Here is an 18,080-nt window from a genome sequence, read left to right as displayed (position 1 = left end):
GGTGAAGTGTTCGCCGTAAGAGTAATGCGTCAGCAAAACTATAGGAAAAGAGCGAGAGTGTTGCAAAGTGCCATCTTCTCTTCTTCTGTGGAGTTTTTGATAGTGGTACACCCACAGCAGTGTTCCCATACTAGTAACCTGCAAATTGGACCATCAAAAAGTAGTCAGCTCCATTGTGGGCCTGAGTCTTGTGATCCTCAGCTTATGACTACGTGTTTGCACCCCAGGTCTCTGTTACCCTATTGCTTACTTCTTACACCTGTTGTTGAGACGTCATTGGTGCTTGAGAGTACTTGCCCTTGCTATCTATCTACTCTCTGACTCCTAACCGCAGTCTTTATGTTGTTTGCTGGCACTATAGAAATCTTGGACTTAGAGCTTGTTTTGTGATGTATCTCCAGCCTGGGATTCTGTACTGTGCCAACGGTGTTGTGGTTGCGATACTATGTGGATGTCAGGGTTTTTAGGTTCACAGAAGGCTCTCTTACTGACATTGCATTGCTTTCAGTTGAATGTGTGTGTCTTTATGTAGTAACATTTAGAAGTAATGTAATTTCAATAACTCTTGGTCCATCAGCCTGTTCATTTTCTGTGTGTTTTTGACACCCTGGCCAAAAATAACCTCAAGTTACACCCTTGCATTTGTAATATTACTAATGGTCCTCTTCGCATCTACTCCATATTGTGTCATTTATGCTATCTGTTGTACAGTTTTTGCAAGCACTTAGCCTCTAGATATGTTATTCTCTTGGTCAGGGGGCTGTCTTTGATTGTGGGTTTGCTCAGCCACAGGTTGCGGTGAGAGGTGAGGGGGTAACACCACCCTTCCTGTTCAGTGTTTAAGTGTGGGCACGGTGTCTTTGGAAGGTGGATCTTCCAGCCTAACCTGCCTGAGTGTTAACTGTGTCAGAGGTTATCCTTAAGATGTGCTCTGAATGGGTGGTCTTGCTATTTCCTGCCTAAGCTGTGTCAGCTGTGGCCGTGATTGCTTGTCATTTCTCAAATGAAGCTGCAAGAGCTGAAGGGCCCTGTGCCCATCCGAGGTCATATGCAGGTGCACGTCGGTCTTCACAGGATGATGTCAAGACCCTTTAAATTCCCGTCTGGGGTGTTCCCACATGGGTTTGAGTCGGGTAAAGCCTACATTGGCTTCATTGTTCCTGCTCTCCTTGTAATATGGACGCATCTGTACCCTTCCCCCCATTTCACTTGTAGTCTGGGTCCAAGTCCATGTGTTCTTTATCAGTTCTTGACCTAGTGTCACACTGTGTCAGGGATTCCCTGGCCCAAAAGCCCCACTCCCTGGGCTTGTGGCAGAAGGGAGGCTATAGGGTATAAGGGAAAAGCTACCCTCGGGTTGCGTAGAGCAAGCCCTGGCACAGTATTATCTGAGGGAAGATTGGCCTAGGCTGTTGGTGTTTAAACCTGACCTCTATAGCACTTGCTCCCTTCACTCATCTTTTTGCATCATATCTTCTACCCAACGTCGCTGTGTATGAGAATGAATATGGGAAACTACTGTGGAACAAAAGATAGGTTACAACGAGGCAGGCATAATTGTGTTTCCGTAAGAGGGTGAGATGGGTTTGACGAGCCCGCCAGAGTTTGTTAGGAATGCGCTTGGATGTACTTACGTCGGAGGATCTCTCTCTGCTTCCTTACATACCAGGTGTATAAGGCTGCCCGTTTCTGGGTTTTCATTGGTGTGCCCTTGTTGAGGTGCTGGGACAGGTGAGACTGGTTGAGGCCGGTGACGTCCACCACCTCTCGCTGAGGAATGTTATGCTGCTGCATGTAACCTTTGATCATCTTCGCGGCCCGCCACGGGTCCTCACTGGAGTGGAGACAGACAAAGGACAAGTCAGACTGTGAAGTCACCACCAAGAAGTTTAAAAAACAGGAAACTGCAATGAGAGAGAACATACAGGGGAGAGAGGAATGGGAACCTATCTTAGAATCATACAGTGAGTTTGAAAGGATAGATCTCCAGGGGCCCAAGTGGCTTCTCCCTCATATGACAGCATGCAGCATGTGCCCACTAGTGAATGACTAGGGCTCTTAAGAGTGGATTACACCGTACACGAATGGTTCATTCCAACACCTGCTGGCTTGCATTACACAAAGGTATGTTCACTGATGCAGAGGTCAACCTCCCAGACCCTACTGCCATTTGCCCCTCCAGATGTAAAAAATTTTGTGAAAGATCTATTCCTGGACTAGGTTCATTATTCTAAAATGGTCTCCCAAAACATGGGACACTTGAAGTGGACTTCTTCGGATCCCAAAAAGGACGGAAGACTCTTGTCATCTCAGTGGCAATCATCCAGACTCCAACTCTCATTGTGGTCTCCTAATCCCACTCTTACACACACTTTCAGCTCACTCCTTCACCTCTAGACTTGACTGAACTATACAACACCAATACTCTGTCACACCTGCTGCACTATAGTACCAAGACCCTGCTGTACTATAGTACCAAGCTGCTTGCTACGGTCGGCTGAAAATGATTTGGAAAGTAATTCCCTTACTCCCATTTCCAGCAAGAAAGACATTGATTCAGGCCCTGATCCTTTCAAGGATAGATTTTGGTATGCCCTCTATCTGGGTTCGCCTAATGCGGTGATTAAGAGACTTCAGATTGTCCAGAATGCGGAGGCAAGATTGCTTACCGGCACTAGCCATCGCTGATCTGCAAAGCCCGCAATTCGCTCCCTGCACTGGAAAGAGTCTACTTTAAGGCCCTATGCGTTGCTCATACGTCCCTAGAAGGGAACGGTCCCCCCATCATCAAAGCTCTGATTCGTCTGTATAAAGCCTCCAGAAACCTTCGCTCAGATTCACTCCACCTAGCTGAAATCACTAGAATCAAGAGAGCTAGAAGTGGGGGCAGGATATTTTCGTATAGTGCCTCCAAACTTTGGAACACTCTCCCACTTCACCTCCGTAGAGAACCCAACCATCTCACTTTTCGTAGGTATCTGAAGACCTGGCTCTTCCCTTAATCTCTGGTTCCTTTCACTCTGGTTTGATCAGTGCTGGGACACTCCCGGGTAGCTCTGCGCTTTACAAGAACCCCTTTTAATTTAATTTAATTTAATTTCATACCTGCTGCACTATAATACCAAGACTCTGTCACACCTGCTGCACTATAATACCAAGACCCTGCTGTACTATAGTACCAAGTCTCTGTCACCAGCCGTGGTCGGCAGTAGGAGTTCCTGCAGGGCGGTGACGTGGGGAGGGGGAGGGGCAGAGAGGGGGTAGTAATGTATGGATTACGGAGTTTAACAGGTAAGTAAACATATAAATAAATAAAACGAATTTCGTTGCGCGCACTGCATCACCAAATGCGATGTTTTTCCAAAATGTTGCCATTTATGGACTGTGGCCAGTCAACATCTAGTTTTTAGACACACCCACATTACTGATGGCTTCCCGGGGTGACACAGCTGAACATATTATGGAATATATCTGAACCGCAACACTGTAAACGAAATTACTGCATGGCACGGCACTTATTCGGAATGCTGGGGAGGAGGCTGTGAATAAAAAAAGTTTGTTGCGTTCTTTCTTAAAGCCAAACAATAAGCCTTGCTAGAGATGAGCTGTGGAACCACAAGCACCTTCAGAAAATAGAAAGAAAAAAATCAGGCCAGTGAGCAAGAGGCAAGATGGCGGATGACCTCGGGTAAGTTAAGCACTCAGTGATCGAGGCATGCAGGAGGAGCTCACCTTAGGCCTCATAAGATCCAGTTTGGGTCCTGGGCAAGAAGGGCAGCACGAACTTCGGCCGTCCTCTAGGGAAGGGCCGAATGCTGTTACTAGGCACCATTTATGACGTCATGACTGCTGTCCCGGGGCGCAATGCCTGACTGGGAACGTGGAATGGGCTTGAAGAATGAAGTCACTTCCTCTCCCATCGGCCACCGCTCCCTCGGCTCTGTCAGGCATTGTAACCGACTCAGGAAGCAGGAAGCCAGTCTGAGCTCAAGGGCGTCTCGAGAGTTCATCCTGTGCCCAATTAATGCGCTGACTGATTTTGTTTTGGTCTCTCGCGGACGTCCGAAGGGAGCAGTCCTGCGTGGCATCCGTAGCTGGAAAAGCCAGTCTTGCCCACGTGCCCTCTTGTTCAAGAAACAAGTGTACACAAAGGAAGCACATTAACTCTCAGGTAAATAAACAGCAGTGCACACTGTCCAGTGAGGGGAATCGGAGTTATGTTTACTTGCCTGGAGAATTTCAAAAGACACCACCCTGAGCAGGCTTGGTCCTTTTCCACGTGGCCAGATTCACAAAGCGACTCCCAACAGGTGCAACTAGGCGCCACGGACAGTATTTTGTGTGGCCTGGCCGAATGTATTTTGGGGGGGACTGTTCGATCCAGCTATGATTTTATGATCAATTTCTAACTTTTTCATCCCTCTTTGACGAGGCCGCTAACATGCAGGGCACGCTGTAAATGTGTTTACATCTAATATTCGGGGATAGTGACGGGCTTTCAATATTGTAATAGCAGCAGCCCACTGATGTTTCTTTACAAAATGTCTGTAATGTACTCTCACACAACACCCGCATTAAAAACAAATTAAAGGGAAAGAGTATTTAAAACAATCTGTTTAAGAAGTATTCAAGGTCATCATGGCAAGACTCTTTGCAGAACACAGCTTGCTCTATCACAAGGGGCCCTGCAAACCTGGTGCCCTGGGCCAGAGCTCACTTTACTCGTGCCTTAAAATTTCTTTGCTAGACGCTATCATCTCATCAGCACAGAATCTGTGCTTTCACCATGTCTGCGAGTACGGCAAGCACCATTGTCAAACCATCTATCCTGTACAGAGAAATCTGCACCTGCCCCAGAACCTGTTCTCCTCCACAAGTCATGACCTCAATCAATGCTACACTTCTCCCTTCAATGCAGATCCCATAATGCACCGCTCATTAAATGTCCCTGGGCCTCAAGGATGGAAGTTTCATTATATGCGTTGGAGTGTGCAGGCCTTTTAAGCTTTCCAACTTTCTCATTAGCCAACGGAGGAAGTCAATGACAGGTAAGAGCTGCCAATTCTTTCAGGCCCTGCAGGCTCCATTTATGAGGTTAAACCCGTTTGGAGAGAAAGCCAACATTAGGATTTACAAAATATCTGGCGGTGAATAGTGTCAGCACTAGCAGGGGAATCCATCCCTTCAGGCACACCATGGTTTTAGCGCTGGACTTTTTATTGACCAACCTCATGCATTCTGGGAGTAGTCTTGTTTAACTGCAATGGAACCTGCAATGTTAAGTGACTTCCCAAGACTGGGGTGCCATCAATGAATGCCAACTGGTAAACTTAGTTAAGATCATGAATTCATTATATCTTGAATATGAAGATAGGCCAGGTCACTGCGCAAATGAAACACATTTCTCTGATTTAACATCTCTGGTGTCTGTGGAGGCAATGAGGCCAATAAGCAGGGCCACTGGAATTATGTGGCATGGAGTACCAAATTATGTGGCAGGGTTGACTAAATTATGCTGCTAGAAGAGTCAAATTATGCGTCATAATGCGGTAAATCTTTTGATAGTATATTCTCATTTTGTCATTTTTACACATGATAATACTGTCTGGCCAAAAATGTTAGCTCATTAGTACCATTTTAACAACCAAATACAGAAATAAGCAGCTGAAAGATGATCGATTGACCTTTGCGAAGGGCCTTCCACTGTGACCAAAAACACTTTGCCACATTTTTAGAGACTTGTTGTCCATTTGAGCTAGAAACACATTTTTTGGTTAAAATCTGCAGATTATGCAGTAGGTGATGGATTATGTGGCAAATGTGCCTAATCAATATTTATGCAAAAAGTCACAACATCGCCTAATTCCAGTGGCCCTGCCTATAGGACCCCAGCTTCACTTGTCCTAACTCATCCTTAGACCCCACCTACATATGTTAAAAGTCAAACCGTGCCCGGGGATGGCACAGAAAGAAAATGCAGTCACTCTGTGCCACATACATTAATATATCCAACTACCTTTCACAGTAAAGCAGTGATTCTTTATTGTTTGAGGCAATGGCGAAGCGCAGACTTTCGGGGAGTGAGGCATTAGGACTCATGCCGCAGGTCCCGGCCACGCCTACATGACTCTTGGCCCATGGCTAAGGATCCCTTTCAGGGGAAGGCCAACGTCACTTCCGCCGGTGCCGATGGGGGAGTGGGGCCTATTTAGGGCACTCTGCCGAGGCCCACGTCCTCTTTCCTTCAGCGCCGGCCCTGCGACCTGTGGAGCATCTTCATTCCTCCCACCCGCCCATCCCTTTAAGTTAGAGGTTAGAAAAGCATGGCGGTAAGGAGGCCTCATAAATTGACTTATATCGTTAAGGGGAGACCTCCTGCATAATCCCTAGGCCAGCACTGAGGGGGGGAGACAGTAAGCTCACCCTGGAGAGAATGGGTACACCGGCTAGGGGGGCGAGGGCACCAGGATACAAACTAGGGCATGGGGCTGTTGCCCCTGGTTATACCTTACAAGCACCCCCTTTGGGACAACCTAGTGTTGTTGGGGGTGGGATCCTAGGGTTGCCCACAAGGAGCAGATGGCAGGGGCTCACCTCTCAAGGACGCAGGTGGGTTGCACCTGCATGGTTCTCATTTTGGGGGGGCGCAAGCCTTGAAGGCCCCTTGGTGCTGGAGTGATAATTAACATGTCTTCTGTATAGAATTAGATTTGGTCATTTTTTGGTTCGATGACGAACTTGCTTGTAAATATTACATTTGATAATGTTTTATCGTCAACTTCATATGGAGATTTGAATATGCAAAGATATGTATTGTCATGTTTATTGGTCAAGATTATTTGTAATAAACATGGCTTCTTTTTACCCACAATGCTTGATGGCATATCATTGATTTGTGGGGCTTATGGGAGTGGGGGCAGGGACAACCTGGGGGGTCCTGGTCCTATAAACGAGCATACATTGTTGCTTAAAATGTTTAAATATGGCTTTGTAGGTATGTGTGTATTTACCTATATCTGCATAGATGAATACACACTTTAAAAAACACACAAGCACGTAAATATATATGTTATTTATATTTACACACACAGTGGCGTCACAAGGCCCCAGCTCCATCAGCTTAAGCAGGGTCCTGCGGAGCTCCTACTGAGCCAGAATCGAGCAGCTCTATCAGTGTAGACAGCCCAGTGAGGGTCGCACCTCCCAGTAACTGGCGCATTGCTGCTCTACAGCAGCTGTACTCCACAAGCAGAACGTTCTTCTCCAGAGGGCCTCTTACGATTGCTTTTGTGACTGAGGAGTGCAGCAGGGGCTTGTTTTCGCTTGCCACAACACATGCCACTGAACATTGACACTCGACGTGGGCGACATTGACACTGGATGTGAGCACCACTGTTTTGTTCACTGTTTTTCCCTCTCTCGTTTGGAATAAAACTACACTAAAGTTATTGGCATTAATAAATGTACTGCTGCAAACCAAACCTGTATCCCTTCACATATATGGCTGAATTACATGGAAACGTAATTTTTCTTCTTCCCCGATCTTGCAGTTGAAGTTGAATGGAGAAGAGCTTTAATATATGCCCAGTTGAATTGTGCTGTGCCTGCCTGTTACTTGATAGTATTCGTTTTTGAATGGCCGAATTCCCCTTCAACAGCTCTCAGTCTTAAATGATGAAAAAATGCAAGATATTTCTCATCAAAAATTGGTATTACCCATTTTCTCAAAGATATCAAACGAAAAATAATTGCATATGCACTGGTTGCTGCATTTCTAACTTGGAAAACCGAAATACGAACACAGGAGTGGATGAAAGCAGATTAGGTGTGCGATCTGGGTAAATTGGTTAGATGCACCATTTGAATTGTTTCTAAGTTATAGGCAGGTCTACGTTCTTGACCCACAAAAAAACTCTGTGGAAGGCCAACCTCAGAGAGCAGACCCTGAGTTTTTTTTAGCACTCCTCGAAAAATGCCCGCAAAAAGTGAAGCTTTTTGCTAAATTCTTCAAAAATGATACTCTACAAAGTCCACTACGTCCAACCACCCTTGGTAAATTTGGTCATGGCCATTTCCCACGTTCACTCACACATGGTCATGCCAAATGGTTCAAAGTGGGGGGTATTTTATTCTGGCTACTTCCCTGTACACACACAGACACACACACACATATATATCTATATATACACACACACTCCTCAGTACTACCATTTGAAGGTGGCCCTACTAGTACTGGCTGTGGTCCATTGCGTCCCCCCATACTCCCAGAAGAAAATCCCTTTTAGTGACACCACTCTTTACGTAATCTTCTTCGACTGATCCTGTCCTCTGTTCTGCTAATTTTAGAGAAATAAAAAGTGCATGCATGTAACGAACATGCTAGGAGCATGCTTAAACAACGCTGTTGGCCGCGACAGTATGTGGCCACAACAGGACTTGTTTCAGTTCTTCTGTCACATCATTAGTCACACAAACTCTGCAGAAAGAAGGTCTTGAAGCAAGTCTTTGTACCCTGGACTTCAGCATTTCTTGTTTCAATTCAATTCAATTCAATTCATGAAGCTTTATTCGGTGCATACAAGATAACAATAAAAGCGCAACAGCAAATAAAAAATGGATAAAACATGATTACAATCAAGGGTTAAAACATGATTCTTAAAATAACATGCTCTTACGTGCCCTAATAGACTGATTTAAAAAAGTAGCAGTAAAAAAAACAGATATCGGCAGTTTCCAGATTAAATAACAAACTCATTGCCTGATTTTGTTGTTTCATTTTAACTACAAAGGAAGTGCATGTTTTTTTCATTGCTATTACTGGTGTTTTGTGTATTTTGTTGGGATGCGTGCTTTCTATTGCTATTACTAGTGTTTTGTGTATTTTGTTGGGTTATGTGCATTTTAGAGCACATTCCTCTGGTATTATTCCATGGTGCCCTGGAAATCTCAAAGCTCCTTGGGGCCCTGGGATTCTTGTCGACAGGTGTTGAGGTTGTTGGTTGCGTTGATATTGTATTTGGTTGTGTTTTGTAGTCGTTGGAGATGAATCATGTTGATTAGAGGAGGCAGACGAACGTGGTGTATATTGATGGATTTCCTTGGATGGTGACTATCTAGATCCAGTCAGGGACCTGTGTGGATCATTATGTGTGCGGATGTGTGTGCCAAAGGTCTTTGAAGTGTGTTGCCATCTGGTGAAGTGAACTGCTGTCCATTCATGGTTGTTAGGTTCGGATGCACCTTTGCTGGTTGTGTGGAATGGTTTGTGAATGTGGAATAATTGAGTTAACTTCTGGGTGGTTGTTATGCAGATTAATTATACAGCCTGTATTTATCAGTTGGTGGTGTAATATTGCATTAATTTCTCATTCTTTGCAGGATGCTTAGATAAATGTTATATTGCATGAAGTGCTTGGGAATGCATAATGTTCATTCTCTACTCGTCAAAATACTAAATAATAGTGCAGGAGTTACTACAGGGTGGATAGGTGGGTGGGTGGGTGGGTTGGTGGATGGGTGGGTGGGTGGGTGGGTTGCTGGATGGACGGATGGGTGGGTGAATGGATGGATTTGGATGGATGGGTGGGTGGATAGATGGATGGGTGGATGTATGGATGGGTGGGTGGATGGGGATGGGTGGGTGGTAGGCACGGCCCGTGCCGGGCGTTATACTGGGGCGGTGACGTCAGGCAGGGGAAGGTCAGGGTGGGGGGTTGTAAAATGCGAGATATGGACCATTAGAGGTAAGTACCGATAAAAATAAATAAAACGAATTTCGTTGCCCACGCTGCATCACATTTGGCGATGCAGCGTGGGCAACGAAATTTGTTTTATTTATTTTTATCGGTACTTACCTCTAATGGTCCATATCCCGCATTTTACAACTGCCCACCCTGACCCTCCCCTGCCTGACGTCACCGCCCCAGTATAACGCCCGGCACAGGCCGTGCCTGGTGGGTGGGTAGCAGGTTGGGTGGGTAGGTGGATGGATGGGTGGATAGATAGATGGATGGATGGGTGGGGGGTGGTTGGGTGCATCTGTGGATTGATGGATAAATGGATGGATTCAGTAAGTCCATATAGTGGTCACTACTGAGCGAATGGTAGACCGGTGGTGCCATAACCTAGAGTTCGTGTGATTGTTTTCCGGAAAGAACTCAATTTTAAGTTTTGACGAATGCCCTCGGGTTGGGTGTTGACATTGTCTAAGGAGATATGACATAGCCATGGGTCTGCCCTTGTACAAGGCGCCTCTTCATAGAAATGTGACGCGGCCTGGCTCACTTTGCTGCTAACATGATTAATAATCGGAGCACAGAAGATGCCGGTTTGTTCTGACAGCCTGAAGGCCCCAGGAGAGCAAACACAGCAGAGGCTCCTGCCTCACGTCTGTGCCCGTCTTGTTTGAACTATTTCACCACCGAAACACACAAGCGTTCCTCAAAAGGCCAACTTCACACAGGAACAAAGTAAAACTGAGATCCGCCTGGGCTGTTTGTATGGGACTTTGGTTTCCTTTCTTTTTGTTTTTGAATAAATGGAATGAACAGGCTGTGGGCCCGGCAGACTGAGACGTGCACACACTCACACACAGATACACACACTCAGACGCACTCACACTCGACGATGCTCGCACACACCGCACACTAGCACACAGTCCCAAACCCATGGACACCGTTATTTACACACAGACACACCTGCGCGGACACATGCAAGCTCGCATGCACTCACACACCAGCAGAGAGCCACGGGGCCACACGCACTCAAGCACGCGCTCAAACTCCACCGGAGGCACCGACGGTCTCACACACCCGCGGGCTCACATTCATACAACACCGCACACACCGACGATCACACACCCACGCCGCACAAACCTTTGAGATGTCTGCCCTAAAACGGGCAGGTGGCTGACAGCACGCCCACCTTGTGTTCAAAGCAAGAAGGGTGCGTCCAGCCCTGAGCATCCGACCTTCAGCCACCACCAAGGGGCATCAGCTAGAAGGAATAACATGGACATAGCGCTTGCTACCCAGCCTTGAAGCTTCCTAGTGCTGGATGCAACAGATCCTACCCAGGTCTTACCCACCTCAGCTGCACTCATTTTATCGGCTTTACGATGGTGAAAGGCAGAGTCCGAAGCCATATCTTGCACCTGCACTATTTCCCTGCTGATGGCACCTCTATTAACTGTTTTTTGCACGCTGTAGCGCCTCGGGACAGGTCGGTACATTACCATGGGTCTTGTGTTTTGCCCGCAAGAGTCTCGCCTTGTATTGGTGGCATCAATCAGGTGCCCCATCCCCGCATGTCGTGTCAGGGCAGAGTTGATGCGCGTTCCCCGCTCGTCAGGTGTGCTCGCAGTGAGTAGTTGCTTGTCGGAGTGAGAGCACTCCTCTGCCCTGTGTCTGGCGTTTGTTGCTGTCGTTGTTGCAAGCAGGCGTGGCGCAGAAGTACTAAGATGCCCTCTTGTGCTCGTTGCCCTGTGCAGCCATTCTTTCCAGTGTGTGTTGAGGCTGTCATTACTGTTTGGGGGCAATGCCGCTTCTGGCTGCCGGATGAGAGAGGGTGTTAGAATGGCTCCTGTTAGGTTTGTTTTGAGTGTTTTGGGGAACTCACAGTTTATACCTGAAGGCCTTGCCAGGCCTCTATTCCACCTGGCATTCCCCGGCGGGCTGGAGAGACAGTGCACGAAGAGTGGGCGTGGCCGGTTGAGCATTTTTACCGGGACTGTTTTTGGTTCCCAGTCCATTGTGGGCCCACCAGTGAGCTTGGCTGGGGAGGGAGTCTGGCAACGCTTCTGACACCTTTGTCACCGGCCGTGATGCCCCTACAGAAAGAGCGCAGTGACAAGGTAGTCATCTTTTGCTATGATCGTGCAGGTGGGTTAGACCTGTCAATCCTCTACGCTGGGCTATCGAGTAACTGAAGTGGCTTCTGGGTTGGAGCAATGCGGACCGCAAATTGTTCGGCCAGATGCAAGAATATATTCCTTATGAAAATAATTATTTGTCAACTGTTGTTTCAATCTTCTGTTCCCCGACAGGTTAACGTTTTAAACAGGAACAAAGTTGCTTTGAAAGTTGCCAAACGTTACTCATACTTTCCCAAAAATGATTATTGTGCCTGTGCGTATCTTTTTGGGATGAGTTGGAGGACCACACTTTGCCTTTTACAAACGATTACTGTTTGGTGTCAATTCCTTGGAACACTTTCTGAGGGGCTTTTATAAAGCGCAGACCTAGCCAGAGAGACAAGGCGCTATGCGTGTTGACAGGATAGCCTAAGAGCAATCGGGACACGCCTTTCAACGGGAGAGCCGGCAAATGACGTCACACGGCGTCGGAAAGCCCGGGGTGACATCCAGCCACGTACTCAAGTGTTTATTGGTGGTTCTGTTAGAGCCGCAGGTCTGAGTAGAAAGAACTCCCTTTCTCTACTCTGGACGTCCATGTACAGGTGTACACTCACCACACGCAGTGCCAGGGACACGGCCCGAAGGTGCCCTCGCGCCAGCAATGAAGCCGTCAGACTGAGGGATAGGGGTGTATGGGGGAGCCCCACGGAAGCCCACTACTGACCTGGCCCTCCGCTCCCGGAGCGCCCTCAGCTCTGCGCCCTGCAGACTCCCGTTTATGGGAGCCCTGGACTTCGGAGCCCGCGCCTTCAGCACAGCGGAGCAATGTAGGCCCGGGCGGGACATTAACCCCTCTCTACTCAGGCAAGCATGCACCTTGTGTGACTTGAGGCCACCCAGAACACCCTCCCATTCACCCCTGAAGCCTTGGTTGGAACAAGGCACCCTGCTGCGTCACTCCACTACTTCCACCCACCATCACTCCACTGCTTCCACCCTGCATCACTCCACTGTTTCCACCCTGCATCACTCCATTCTTTCACCCTGCATCACTCACTGCTTCCACCCTGCATCACTCCACTGCTTCCACCCTGCATCACTCCACTGCTTCCACCCTGCATCACTCCACTGTTTCCACCCTGCATCACTCCATTCTTTCACCCTGCATCACTCCACTGCTTCCACCCTGCATCACTCCACTGCTTCCACCCTGCATCACTCCACTGTTTCCACCCTGCATCACTCACTGCTTCCACCCTGCATCGCTCCACTGCTTCCACCCTGCATCACTCCACTGTTTCCACCCTGCATCACTCCATTCTTTCACCCTGCATCACTCCACTGCTTCCACCCTGCATCACTCCACTGCTTTCACCCTGCATCGCTCCACTGCTTCCACCCTGCATCACTACATTCTTTCGCCCTGCATCACACCACTGTTTCCACCCTGCATCATTACATTCTTTCACCCTGCATCACTCCACTGCTTTCACCCTGCATCGCTCCACTGCTTTCACCCTGCATCGCTCCACTGCTTCCACCCTGCATCACTACATTCTTTCACCCTGCATCACACCACTGTTTCCACCCTGCATCATTACATTCTTTCACCCTGCATCACTCCACTGCTTTCACCCTGCATCACTCCACTGCTTTCACCCTGCATCGCTCCACTGCTTCCACCCTGCATCACTACATTCTTTCACCCTGCATCACACCACTGTTTCCACCCTGCATCATTACATTCTTTCACCCTGCATCACTCCACTGCTTTCACCCTGCATCACTCCACTGCTTTCCCCTGCATCGCTCCACTGCTTTCACCCTGCATCGCTCCACTGCTTTCACCCTGCAGGTGTGTACGTTTCTGGGGATGGGAAACAGCACAGGAACCCAATGCACAATGTGAGCATGCGATTATGCAAATATAAATCACACCCCTGACGACATGAATTTCAACCAGCCGCCCCCATCCTAGGGTAATATTCACAGCTGGGTGTATTTACTGCCTTCATAAGACATCTGAGTTAGTGTCTGTGGCCCCAACACTCGCCCCGCCCCAAAAAACAGCAGGAGAAGTCCTTGGCTACCATGCAGTCCGCAATTTTACTAATCAGAAACCATCGTCAGAGCAATAGGATTGTAAACGCTTGTGGCCACAAATGATATTTTATTTCAGATTTCCCAGTGTTTTCGAAAATTCGAATTCGCCATCACCTAGGTTTACGGGTACGTCCAAGCAAAAAGTCCTAAAAGTACCAGACTTCAAAGATTTAAAAAAACAAACCGTGTGTGTGTGTGCTGCAGCATAACTCTAAAATCCCGGTTAAAAGGAAGGTCTAGTGTTTTAAAAGACTGTACATCACAAATAGCCCATATTTATTAAATACAGCAACAATCTATAGCAGCCACACGCGATAGCAGGTGTCCATATCCCCAGAATGTGGTGACATTTTTTTTTTGCGGTTTTCTGTAGCTCGAAGGAGCTATATTGGATCGCTTTACATGATCACCAGTCACATTACACAAGGTCATATAGGGTTTTTGTAGGCACGAGGAGATGAAGTGATTTGGCTGCTGGCGAGCCTCGAACCTGGTTCCCCAGCTCCGAACACCACATCCTCCCCCGCCTTCCTAATGTCTCGGACTTTAGGGGGCACAATGCTGTTTTTTTAAGCTTCAATGTTTTTTAGGGTGTATCCTTCTTATCTATCTGAATAATACGAAAACCGCCTTCAATTGGATTTCAGTGAGTTTGACAGTTTATTGTTCTTAATTATTATTAAGAACATCAGTTGCACTGGTGTATTTCAGTGATGTTGAATTTTTTGGGGGGCAGAAAAAGTGATTAGCATAAATAGCAGCTAAACTCGTAAATTATAATAGTTTTACAGGTACGTTTTTTCAAGATAAGAACCGAAATGTTAGTACTTTGTAACTTGAATATCATTTCACCTTGTAATGTTTGTAGACAATCTTAAGCAGGTCTTACTGTTCGCTTCGATGCCGCTGTACGCCCCCTGTAAAAAGTCCCCCGACAGGGCCTACCGGCTGGCCGATTCAACTCTGGGGTCACCTCGCCGAAGCAACGTGAGACAGAGCTGTTTTATTCCTGAAGTTTCTATCTGAACGTTCGCACTACCGGCGCCAATTCCCAATCTCGGGGCTTTCGGAGGACAGCTAGCCACCTGGGTCAATCAAACTATCAGTCCTCTGCACTGGCCTGGAAAGCGGGCCTCTCTTCTCCATTAATACCCTCAGACAGAGAAGCCTTTATAGTCCATTAATACCTACAGACTGGCCGGGCCTCAGAAGGACCTGGCAACGGACCAATAGCCCTCGTCGGTGTCCGTGCCCCTGTGCCTCACACATCCCCCGGAGTGGACTCCGGTCCCCGCACACCCCGGATCCTGGCGCCCCGCTCGGTGCGGTGCTCTCCTTGCCCCGCAGACTGTCACTTTGGTGGAAGCCGAGAGCGGCCTCCCCGTGTCCACTCCCGGCAGCCTGGGGTTTTTACAACTTCGGCAATGAGTAACCCGCCTCCCATTCACCCTCTTCGGGCTCTTTGTGTGTCTTCCGTTGATGATTTATAGAAATAAATTAATAACGCCGACTACACGTGCTTCCGGGTACGCTTTGTTTTGGTGTCTGAGCCCTTTTCACCCACTGGTAAAAAAAAAACACCGACTTTCGGTTCGTGAAAGTGACAGGATCTCCCGTCCCTGTTTTCGGGGGACAATTATTATTATTTTGATATGTTCCCAATGAAATAAAATGTTCACAGGTTTGCACGTGAAAAGTTACTATCAACCCCTCAAAACCCGCTGAGCTACCAGACCCTGTGCGGAGACAGCCTGTCTGAGCAGAGACATTTAAGAGCCAGAAAAGTGCAAGACGGCCCAGGTCACACGCGAGACGGACCTCAAGGGCCCACCCCCCTTTCTTCTCCCTACACCTCCCTATCATGCCTGAAATGCAAATCATCCCTCATTAAACCACTCAGCCAGTGCTCAAGTCCCTGCTCTCGAAAGTGTCCCACCACCTCTCAAAATGTGTGAAGAAACAACAAAAGCAATACTCCGAGCAGGCAGGAGAGATGTGAAAATCAGAGATATTAAATATTAATGCTCATTACAGTCGCTGCGAGGCCTGAGGATGGGTGTATATATATATATACACACTTATACACACACACATATACGTAAACATATATCTACAGTATATATTTATATTATATATTTGGATTCACAATTAGTATATATATATATATATATATATATATATATATATATATATATATATATGTGTGTGTGTGTGTGTATGTATATATATATATATATATATATATATAGAGAGAGAGAGAGAGAGAGATTTGGAATCATAAGTAACAATAAAATATTATATATTAATCTTTAGTATTATTTACTAGTCTAATCCCATTTAATTAAGATCGTGGTGAAAAGTATGAAGGTATTATATTATTACTATGTGCGCCGAAAATCTAATGAATTCCATTTAAAGAGAAGATATTTGAGAAAGACATTTTTAAGTTAAAATAAATGAAAAGTTTCGGTCTAAAAGGGAAACAAGTCCCCGGTGTATTTTTTTTTATGATGAGAGACAAATATAAGAATGGGGGAGGGGGGAGGATTGTGTGTTTGGTGGTTGTGTCCGTGTAATTCTATATCTTGTATTTTACTTTTGGGCCAATTGTGTATCCGGCGCCGTACGGTCATTGGTTGACAGTGATAGTAAAACAGAGAATACATTATTTAAATGAATGTAACACGAACTATTTAAATGTATGTAACACGAATTAGGTATAGCAGTACGTGTCCCAACCAGGTGAACCTTCAGCGGTTAAGTAAAAATATGTTCATACATAAATATCGAAACAACAATGACGAGAGAACTGTGGAAAGGCAACACACCGTTCCGTAAAAATACCTGTCACGAGCGTTTCTATTATTTACACTCTACTGTTTAAAATATTCTAATAATATTTAATTGATATAGCGCTTTTAGCATACTTCCTCCATACTTGGATCTGTAAACCACATTTCCTATTTAGCGGGTGTGGAAAGACCACTGCCTCTTTTGGAAGATCCGCCCAGAAGTGCATTTGACATTTCGACTGTCAAATTTTGACACTCTGCGGCTTTGTCTGCGCTGTTTTCGGGGCCATACTGGGTTCTGCGGCTGATAACTCGGTTTAACAACGCGAGAGCCAAAAACCGCTTTATACACAAAAACAAAAAACATTTTAAAACGTATCTGGGCTGTGTGAAGCCGAGCCGGACCCGCAGACGCAGCCCGCAGCATTCATCTTTTAGGGTTAATAAGACACAATGCGCAGATCTGGCAAATATTGTGATTAAGACGAGAAATAACCACCAGCTTAGATAATTAGTAATCGGCTCCTGGGAGCTGGGGATAAGGCGGGCACTTTAACTTTTTAAAAGTGTTGTTCTATCCCCAGGGGTGCGAGTGCCGGGGTAATTTATGTCCCCTCACCCCACTTTTCAGACTGTGCCCTTGGTCGCGGGACAAGGTGGGGTAAGCGAGTTATAAAAAGCCCTTGAAGTGAACAGGAATTTGTGCTTGTGCTTAGAGCAGTCATTCAGGAAGGGCTTTCCTGCAGTTTTAGTTTTGCTAGGTGACTGTCAGAAGGCTAAACGTCAGACTTCCAATATTAATGGATACGGGGCAGGTTGTTTCGTTTTAAAAACTAAAGAGCGGTTTAAAAAGCCAGTGTCATGACGCTAGAGTCGTTGTCACTTTCACTCGGGAGCTCTGGCCGGTTTGGGGGCGGGGTGTGTCCTTTCTTTTCATCCTTACTTCCCCAGTCACTGTACCCCGTTTTAGACACAATATTTCCTCTAATTTGTAACCCGAAAGTTGTCTCGTGGGGAGTAAAATCCAATCCGGCCCTCCCGGACCTCACGCGCTCTGTTTTTTCGTTTACGACGTGGGCCGAGTCTGGCCTCACTTTACAGGGACGTCCCTAACTTCAGAGGACATTGTAACATTTGACCTGCTCTGTCCTCGGCGTTTTAAACCCCTCGACCCTCAGAGTCCGATGGCATTTCGGACAGAGTCCATAGAGAGAATGTAACTTCGGCCATCACAAGCTAGGCTTGAAAACGAACGCTAACATGTAAAACAATTATGTAAACTGAGTGCCTACCTCTCTCTCTATATATATATAATTAAGATTTTTTTCTGG

The 18,080-nt window shown here is 46.7% G+C and overlaps 1 protein-coding gene across 2 annotated transcripts in view; it reads right to left on the bottom strand.

The window, feature by feature from the left end:
• Positions 1-18,080, bottom strand: part of HNF1B (HNF1 homeobox B) — a 105,225-nt gene that overhangs the window by 85,811 nt on the left and 1,334 nt on the right. For both annotated transcript variants that reach the window (XR_013608605.1, XM_078679771.1), the window contains exon 2: positions 1,635-1,834. Coding sequence is in view for 1 of the 2 variants with exons in the window: in XM_078679771.1 (XP_078535897.1) it covers positions 1,635-1,834 (200 nt within the window). In the remaining variant the exon portion in view is untranslated. The remainder of the gene's footprint in view (positions 1-1,634; positions 1,835-18,080) is intronic.

Source organism: Lissotriton helveticus, chromosome 3_1, assembly GCF_964261635.1.
Source record: "Lissotriton helveticus chromosome 3_1, aLisHel1.1, whole genome shotgun sequence".
In the NCBI taxonomy this organism is placed as follows: Eukaryota; Metazoa; Chordata; class Amphibia; order Caudata; family Salamandridae; genus Lissotriton; species Lissotriton helveticus.
Note: the sequence above shows the minus strand (reverse complement) of the source record. Positions and strands in the feature narration are given on the sequence as shown.